At 34.8% G+C, this 9,929-nt stretch overlaps 1 protein-coding gene across 1 annotated transcript; it reads right to left on the bottom strand.

Moving 5' to 3' along the window:
* Positions 1-287: 287 nt before the first annotated feature.
* On the bottom strand, positions 288-9,374 carry LOC138325776 (E3 ubiquitin-protein ligase RNF170-like). Its single transcript, XM_069271661.1, has 6 exons — positions 9,189-9,374; positions 6,996-7,160; positions 5,805-6,034; positions 4,763-4,836; positions 3,458-3,577; positions 288-3,084 (listed from the first exon to the last, which is right to left on the bottom strand). The coding sequence occupies exons 2-6, from the start codon at positions 7,112-7,114 to the stop codon at positions 2,812-2,814; spliced, it is 816 nt and encodes a 271-aa protein (XP_069127762.1). The 5' UTR covers positions 7,115-7,160; positions 9,189-9,374; the 3' UTR covers positions 288-2,811.
* Between the last annotated feature and the right edge of the window lie 555 nt (positions 9,375-9,929).

A 9,929-nucleotide genomic window follows, 5' to 3' on the forward strand; every position in this document is an offset into this window, starting at 1 on the left:
CCTAACGGTAACAATTCTATTGTCCTTCATTGGCCTTAAGATTTACTTAAGCGAGATAAACATGAAAGTTGTAAATTACCTTGGTGGGATTAACGTTAATGATTACAATAGGCCATCGCGAGCTTACATTATCATTACAATTTACCTTCGCGCGTTAAACAATAAATTTTGTATTTCGCCTAACATTGACATTGGCCTTCTTACATTCGGAATGTTGAATGATCAGACGTTTTGATTTATAGTTATTAGGGCAGCGCTTACACTTACTAGGACATCAACACAATCAATTTATTTTTTCAATAATTTATTTCTGGCATACATACATGTACATGTACATGTAGCTACATGCAGTGATTATCTTTAGGACATTCCTTGGCTCATGCACGTGCAGTGCTCACCGGAGATATCAAATAACATCACATACTATATATTATACACATATAAGTAAATCTATAAACATGCACATGAAAACAAATCGACTCATCGTCACGTATGTATTTAAGAAGAGGCATTCAAGTTCTCGACCCCATCAGCCAAAATTGATGTAAAGGGAAGTAACTCCAACAGATCTGAGAGGTTTCATCAGGATTACATAAAATATATTTATTATTAATATTTAACTATCAGGTTTTGTACTTGTGACATTTTAGTGACATACCTTTAAATCTAATGTAGTAAGTGAAACGTGATAAGTGAAAAATATATCTAAACGCTTGAAGCTTCTGTCATATTGATGTCAGAACAAGAGATCCCAGAGGGATCTTGGCGCCCACCAAAGAATGATCTATGTCTGATAATGGAAAGAGGGATCTTTTCTCTGCATTTCAAACTTGTGCAAACATACTACATATAAAATTTGAGACAGATCACTTCAGTACTTTCTGAGAAACAGCAGTAATAAACTTCAACTATCAAAATCCAAGATGGCTCCTTGGCGGCCATCTTGTTGATCGATCGGTCCCTAATCAAAATATGCATAACTAGGGCCCTAGGGGAACCTATATATGAAATTTGAGACAGATTCATTCAACACTTTCTGAGAAATAGCGATAACAATCTTTAACTATCAAAATCCAAGATGGCAGCCTGGCGGCCATTTTGTTGACCGATCGATCCAAAAACGCATTATGCACAACTAGAGCCCTAGGGGAACCTACATATGAAATTTGAGAAAGATCCCTTCAGTACTTTGTGAGAAATAGCGATAACAATCTTTAACTATCAAAATCCAAGATGGCTGCCTGACCGCCATTTTGTTGACCGATCGATCCAAAAACGTATTATGCACAACTAGAGCCCTAGGGGAACCTACATATGAAATTTGAGAAAGATCCCTTCAGTACTTTGTGAGATATAGCGATAACAATCTTTAACTATCAAAATCCAAGATGGCTGCCTGGCGGCCATCTTGTTGACCGATCGGTCCCAAAACGCAATATGCACAACTAGGGCCCTAGGGGAACCTACATATGAAATTTGAGAAAGATCCCTTCAGTACTTTCTGAGAAATAGCGATAACAATCTTTAACTATCAAAATCCAAGATGGCTGCCTGGCGGCCATCTTGTTTACCAATTGGTCCCAAAATGTAATATGCACAACTAGGGCCCTAGGGGAAACTACATATGAAATGTGAGACAGATCCCTTCAGTACTTTCTGAGAAATAGCGATAACAAGAATTGTTAACGGACGGACGGACGGAAGGACGGAAGGGCGGACCACGGACAAAAAGCGATTTGAATAGCCCACCATCTGATGATGGTGGGCTAAAAATGTCCTTTGGAACTGAAAAGAAATACCTGGTTACCATGAGAAGCACATAAACTTAACTCTTAAAACATAGATATGGATAAAATGTACAAAATACTAATGTAATATATCTGTAGCCAGGATATTTCTGCCTACATTCTACATGTAGACCCCAAGATCAAAGTATAAAAATATCATAAATTCTTACTTACCTTATCACAGGTGATATTATCCACAGGGACCTGACACAATTTTTTTAAACTAACAGTATACATACCGGTATATATATCATAGTATAATGCTATAATATATATATATGTATACTGTTGGTTAAAAAAAATTGTGCCAGGTCCATGTGATATTATCAATTGTGATGTCTTCTGTCTTTGGTTAGTAAAAGTGAATCTAAGTCTAAATGAGTTCCTTGATTCCTGATATTTGATTAATCTGCCATTTATATCAATAGTCACCAGATCAGAAAGTCAAATCCCCTAAGTATGGACAATCGATCACAGTATCAGTATGAGAACTTCTAAGATTGGACAATTGGTCAGAACATGAGAACCCCTAAGATTGGACAATCGATCGGAGTATGAGAACCCCTAAGATTGGAAAATCGATTGGAACATGAGAACCCCTAAGATTGGACAATCCATCGGAGTATGAGAACCCCTAAGATTGGACAATCCATCGGAGTATGAGAACCCCTAAGATTGGAAAATCGATCGGAGTATGAGAACCCCTAAGATTGGACAATCCATCGGAGTATGAGAACCCCTAAGATTGGAAAATCGATTGGAACATGAGAAACCCTAAGATTGGACAATCGGATGATATTCTATCAAAGTTAGTACAATATCATTTTGTTCAAAATCATTTTAGAATGAGAACTTGTTGGTAGATGACATAGTCCAAAAATGATTGAGAATTCAGTGAACAATTGCATAAAAATTCAGCATTTATAAATACATATTGAAACATTTGCATTAAAATAGAACATTCTGTATCAGCAAATATGTAAATTTGAGGGCACTTAGGACAAAACATCAACATAGATGGCGATCAGTGGGCACCAGCTCGATTCTGAACAACTTGTCTGTAAATAATACTTATATAAATTGCTAGTAAAAGTAAAATAAACAAATCATCTAAAAGTCCAAATATTCCAAACATGGCTTCGGGTATAATATCCAATGGGGATATGAAGTACAGAAGAGCTGCACCAAAACAAACAAGAACACGGAGACGAAACATCCAGATCAGTCCCCCGACGGAGAAAAACTCTCCCACAAAATGTCTCATCAGTGTTGGGAGGTCTCGCAGGTGTTCTCCAATCTGTGATAATACAGACATATGTACACATTGACTTTTTATATCATTGCTAAAAAGATCTATGCTATCTTAATATACAGTCAAAACTAGAGGTTTATGGCAAGTTTACTATAGACATTTTCAATCAGTTTTTATACAAATATAGAAATTCATCCTATCTAAAGCCTTTCTGTTTACCAATACCCGGTAAGTAAATAAAATTTGTCCTTGTCAGGAGCTTCATATTTGCATAAACAATGATAATTGTTTAATTTTGTTTAAAAGTGAAAAAACATGTAATTAATACAATGTCTTAAACCATTTCTTCTCAACAGGGCTCATGCTAATTATAATTTTACTTTGAAACACTTGGGCATGTTATGCATGACACACTTACAGATCTTGGTTGACCAGAAAAGCGTCGATTGTAGCTGTTGATTTCACGCAATATATTTTGTTTTTCTTGACTATCATTATTGTTTTCCTCTGCGGTAAAGGCCACAAGGAGAAGTGTAACCTACAACAACAAAAAAGGTTTCTTTAAAAATGTGTATATATACATGTAGATGTCTAGTTAGCATAAAAAAATTAATATAAATAATTTATTTTGCTTTTGGTGCACGCACAATCAGTACTTCATTCCATATAGGACAAAGTATGATTGAATTTTTTTAGGGACGCAATAATTATTTTTGATACATGTATATTTATCCTGAAGTAAAATTATAAGCTCAAACTTTTCAATGGTGGTAATGGTGTAAAGTAAGCTAATTTTGAAATTGAAGACAAATATTGATTTGAATATTAATTTGTCTGCTCCTGTTTTTGATGGAGAAAAAATATCATATGAATAAATATACATGTACATATCAATACAAAATGAAGATTTATGAAATATTAAGGTTTAACAAGAAATATTATTGAGATAAAACACACCAGATGATGTACTCCCATAACATGAGAGTCGACTGGTCAGCCGTTTTTTTATCGGACGTTATTTTGCTGACTGTCGACTCTCATTTCCGAAGGCCTATTTCTTTGATGCAGCTTCCGACGTCAGATGAAAGCGGAAGGAAAAATGCAATTATATCAATATCTATAGCTCTAACATTGATAACATCGATGTGTACTTACAGTTTAGGTATTAATTATTCCATTTATCTAGGGAAAACCGTAAGTTGAGGCCTCATAAAATAGTATTTTAGCGGATTAGATATGATGAATCTTTTCCCTAACATTTTGACCTAGTTTTAAATATGGCGGCTGGTTACTACAAAAAACGGAACGTGAATTCAAGCGGGCAGAATGCAAGTAAAAGTAAAGGCATATCAAGCGTTTTGGGGACTTTGCAATTCGTTTTTTCTATTTACCGGCCGGATCGCTTTCATCATGAAGTTTTGTCTGGGTCATGAAAGTTTACGTTAGGAGATGTAAATATTTGTTTTAGATGAATTTTACGGCTGATTTTGTCAAAATACTTGTTGATATATGAAAAAGAGGTAGGTATTTGACATTGATGACGATTTAAATATGATTTAAACGTTTTATATTGTCACAATCCAAACTTTGAAAATGTTACCCTCAGCATCGGGTAAATGGCCTATCGGAAGTTAGAGGTTAGACACGACGTAATGTTCCAAAAGTGTCTCATCGTGCTATACCTCTAACATTGTTGGAGTACAGATGATGATGAAATACTTACTTGTTGTCTACATACTGGGCAGGCCACTGCTCCTAGCCAGCTTCCATGCTGCCAATAGGCTATGATACAATTACCTGTAACATATCAAGAGTTATCTCCCTTAAAACATGAAAGATCAAGGTAAATTGTACGATCCCTTTGTAATAGTTACAATATAGTATGATCCATTCCATCCTCAATACTCCAGGGGTTTCTATCACTTTTGTTATGTCACCCCTGGAATATTTCATAGCAAAACTGAAGGCTGAGTATTCAATCACAGATTGTATGGGAAGATAGTTTGGAAATTTCTGAAGGTCTGTGATTGGTCATTTTTTTCTCCTGAACTTGACTCCAGTTTTGCTATGAAATATTCTAGGGATGGATATAACAACAGTGATAGTAACCCCTAGAGTATTGAGGATGGATCCATTCATGAGAAATATTTGGACCATAACTGATATGTGCAGTGGTACACATACAGGGATCAAACTAGCTCTGATTTACTTCTGCTATGGGTAATTTCCCCAAATTTCCCTGAAGATTTATATATTCCCCCATTTAAAGCTAAAAAATGACCGTTTTTGTAACAAAATTTCCCCTATGACGAATTTTTCATTATATTGAGCTTCAAATCTCGCTTTACTAAATCTTACAATAAACTTACTTGTTTTACAGTACTTTTTTGTCAAAATGAATATGATTTTGGACCAAAATAAGAAGTGTCAAATTCCCCTTTATTTCGCCAAATTTTTGCATTATTTTGTAAAAGGTTAGTTTCCACCAAAACCTAGATTCATCCCTGATATAGGGATGTATCTTCACTTTAGCATTGTATTAAACAGCTGCTTCATATCAAATACCAATTCTATTTGAATTAACTAAGCATCAGCCAGGATTCATGTAAAATGTATTGAGTAAATGAATCCCTATATTACACAAATGTACACATATAAGTCCGCTAAACCTGCCTATATTACTAGGCTTTTTGAAAAAAAATAATATAAAAAAATTGTAATAATATAGGCAAGTTTAGTGGACTAGTAAACATTAATATACTCACCACAGAAAAAATGTCCACAGTTTGTATCCACGCTGTACTCCAGATCACCGAGACAGATGGGACAACTGAGGTTTGTTTGTGTTTCTCTAGCCCGGTATCTAGTACTGTTGGACTGATTCTGGTTAGTCCCCGTGTCACCGTTTGGTACTGGGTTTCCATAGATTCTCTCTCGCGCTGTCCTTACATTGTCTTCATTGTCTGGATGGATTTGATACTGTTCTACTGTGTTCCTGCAAAGAAATCCAAAATAGCTTTCTTTATACAAGTCAATTTGTCTTCTAATTAATGAAATTGAAGAATTGCATTATTACTAGATTCTAGATTTTATCATAATTACAGCATAAATTATTACAGTATATAAAAGTTGTCAAATAGCGATTTTCTTTACACTGTAGTGGGATTGGACTGGGTGGATCAATGGTGACCAGGTAGCTCAGTCCGTAGAGAACTCGGTTAGTGTTCTGAGGGTCCTAACTTTGAATCCCGGTCTGGACACTATATTTTCTCCTCTCCTGTTACAGAATTGGCGCCAAACTAAATAACCCATGGTAGTAGTGTTTGGGTCTCGAATGTCTTCGAGGGAGAAGGTTTCGAGAAAGGCGGGAGGAGTATAGCGGGATTGGACTGGGTTGTTCATAGGTGACCAGGTAGCTCAGTCAGTAGAGCACTTGGCTAGTGTTCTGAGGATCCCGGGTTAAAAACCCGGTCTGGTCGCTACATTTTCTACTCTCCTGTTACAGCCCTTTGTCTCACCTTTTTTTTTAAAAGTTTTATTTGAAACTCAAGCATTGTAACAGGAAACCGATTTGGATAAAGACCACAAGTGACTGCTGACATAGTGACATTAAATGATGCTTACAATAATGTATGATTTCTGTCATCTTTAAGTTTTACCTCAGATGAAGATAGGTCTGTGCAGGTTCAGAGATTTAATTATAAACAGGGCCCAGTTTCTCGACCTTCTTCTGTAATGCTTTCCTATGAGGAATTTTAAGTTAAATGATTCCTTAAAATCTTGGTTTTACATCTACTACAATAGCCTGTGATCACAAAAACACTTTAAAAGGCTACTAAGATAATTCGTGCAAATACACCCTGCGAATAAGTTCCAAAGAGTACATCGTAAAAATTTCACACTCGTGAAATATAGCAACTATATTGTAGTGCAGATGTGATAAATTCCATAGTTACCTTCGTTTTAAAACATATATACACAATGGCACTAGTATTCCCAGAAAGGCACTTAAAGTAAAGATCAGTTCATCTCCAACACCTTCTACCAGATTTGCTTTTCGCATGTAACCCGCCATGCTCGGGAGCTGAGTCACAAACTACACCTTGGAAATCCTTTAGATGCTATAGGACAAATAAAAAAAAACCTATAATTACATGATTGAAATTTAACTAGCTGCTGAAAAAAGCCATACAACGACACATACTCTAAAATAATATATATCTGTAAAGAAATACAATTTGTACATGTAATATTTTCATAAAATTGCTGTTTATTAACTTACATGTATTGGTGCATTTTAAATTACTGAAACAGGCAAGAATAGTGTGCCACTAATCCCTATTGAGATTCCTCCTCGAGACTATATTAAATTCGGACGTTTGATAGATGTCTCGCACAAACGTCCAAATATTACAGTCTCGAGGAGGAATCTCAGTATTTTTTTTTTTAATTTTCCTTCATGTAAGATCTATATTGTTCATCACATTTGTACATGTAACATTATCTAGTAAGTAGTTGACTGTAAGTGTAAATGGATGAAATTTCAGACAAAAACTTTTGAAATATATTTCAGCAGTAAATAACAAACAAGAAACTCATATAGACTAGAGCAATGGAGGGTATTATCGTCGGGTTAAGCATCTCCGGGTCATAACAAAGTCATGTCACACAGTTGATTTAAAAATGTGATATAGTTGTCTATACAATTATCCATGTTTTTATAGGTGCGCTCGTTTTCAACGTTAATCATGATAATAAGGGAGAATTCATTATTTGCATTTCCGGTTGAATGGAGGCAGTTATCGTAACATGGAGGCAGTTATTGTCAGTCTATGTTATTTCACCTATTAAAAGTACATTTGCTCACCTTGTGCCACGTTTGTAAACTGATTCATGTTAATATTGTATACACAATTTGAAGACAATATTTATGTTAACTAGTTCTAGTTTATTAATGACAATTTACACATATTAGTGAAACCACGATTCACCTAACATATTTTGTTGACAGAGACTTTCTCAGTATTAATTAATACATCATATAGTAAATAAATAATGTATGGCTCCTATATATATATATATATATATATGACTCCTTACTTGCATTCATAAATATTGGCAGTGAAATGCTAGTTTATGTAGTTCTACATTCACATTTATTAAAAACAAATAGTTCATTTAATTTCCAATGAAACATTGTTAAATGATATAAGTTGATAATTATGTCATATTATGTAAAACCATGTGCTCTGTTAACGAAACATAGACCATGCAATTCAAAGCAATCTGATCATGACTTGAGCAGTATTTTTCTTTACAAGACAACAGCATTCTGATAAAATCTATATATATATTATAATTCCAGTTATTTTCTATATAACAATACAGCCAAATATACATCTGCATGATATTGTTACATCGGGAACTTCATGTAGATATAGATGCTATGATATAAACATGACCCACGTGCACTTAGTCCATGACATTAAAGTGAAAGCAAGGTTCCAAATATAGGAACATTTCTCTACTTTTTGTCCTATAATTTAAGACTACAAGTATTATTCCATTCGATTTCTTTCAATTCAAGTTTTATTTGAGAATTGTATATTGAGATCCTTTTTTTTATTTTTTTTCTCAACATTTTCTATTTAATTTAGAAAACTGCCTCCAGTGTACAATTTGAGTTAGTTATCGCTAGGTCCATTAACAGCACTGAAGTACCCCGGATGTACACAGAACGCTAGACAATTTAGCAGACGCTCTAGAACTTGTCATAGATCATATATATTCTTGCATTTGTTTTACGATTTTGATTACTTAAGGAAAAGTATTTTTGACTGACCTTATTCAATCACATAAGACGGTCCGAAATACAGCACGGAAAACGTATATAAAGGTTTGAACATCAAAACACAAACCGATAAAGCTTTTCCTGAATGATGGTAGGGTCAGAAAGTTTCTGAAGTAACAACATTTTGCTTTGATGAAAACTATAGCAACCGGACTGTAACATTTATCAAAATAATTCTAAATTAAGGAAAAACTGACGATAACTAGGCCTACCCCCTGACGATAATACCCTCCATTGCTCAGTACAGTAGAATTTTGACACCTGTCAAACATGATGCACGACGACGCCACGTACTTACCTGTTCTACACGAGCCAGGTATCTGTTTTCACGACTTATGATTGTCCTTGTAAATCTCAAATACTAAAAGACATTTTATGTTGCTACATATACAACATTTCTAAGAAATATGTAGGCCTACGTGTTATTTACTAAGTCAGCGATGATATCATTCTAAAACGAAAATATGCAGGAACCGGAAGTTGGTTTGTTTATACTATTATTCCAATCGGAACTCCTCGGGCATTCTGTAAAGAATACACCTCGGACTTACAATCGGAACTCCTCGGGCATTCGTTTACGGAAAGTGCCGAAGGTTACCGATTGACTATTATTCAAACCAATAATATTTATTCCCAACAATTTAATAACTGTTACTATAGTCGCAGATTGTGGAGTAAAAATTATTTTAACGATATCATAAACGTAAGTTTTGACATAAATAAGCATTGACAATAAACAATCAGCTGTAGTTTCATAAATTGTACACCGGACATAGCTACTACTACGACTACACTGAGTTGCGTTCGATTTGGTTACTAGAGTGTCGAGTAAATGTGTGTGTCTTAACGCATGCGCAGAGTAATTAATCTAAAGAACAAGAACAAGTATTAGCTTCCCAAAAAGCTAGGTGGGCTACGCGGAAGCTTACCCATTTGATTGGACAAAATATGGAAATTAATCAATGGTATGATGATATTGTTTAGCAATTTTAATTGTTCTGTTGAAAGCCATTTTATAATTTGTGAGCTTGTGTTAGTG

This window comes from Argopecten irradians, chromosome 6 (assembly GCF_041381155.1).
Source record: "Argopecten irradians isolate NY chromosome 6, Ai_NY, whole genome shotgun sequence".
Classification (NCBI taxonomy): Eukaryota; Metazoa; Mollusca; class Bivalvia; order Pectinida; family Pectinidae; genus Argopecten; species Argopecten irradians.

Coding starts and splice junctions, on each gene's coding strand:
- LOC138325776 (XM_069271661.1), bottom strand. CDS start 7,114: ATGGCGGGTTACATGCGAAAAGCAAATCTGGTAGAAGGTGTTGGAGAT. Junction 6,035..6,995: donor ATATATGTTTTAAAACGAAG/GTAACTATGGAA, acceptor ATTTCTTTGCAG/GAACACAGTAGAACAGTATC. Junction 3,085..3,457: donor TTTCTGGTCAACCAAGATCT/GTAAGTGTGTCA, acceptor GTATTATCACAG/ATTGGAGAACACCTGCGAGA.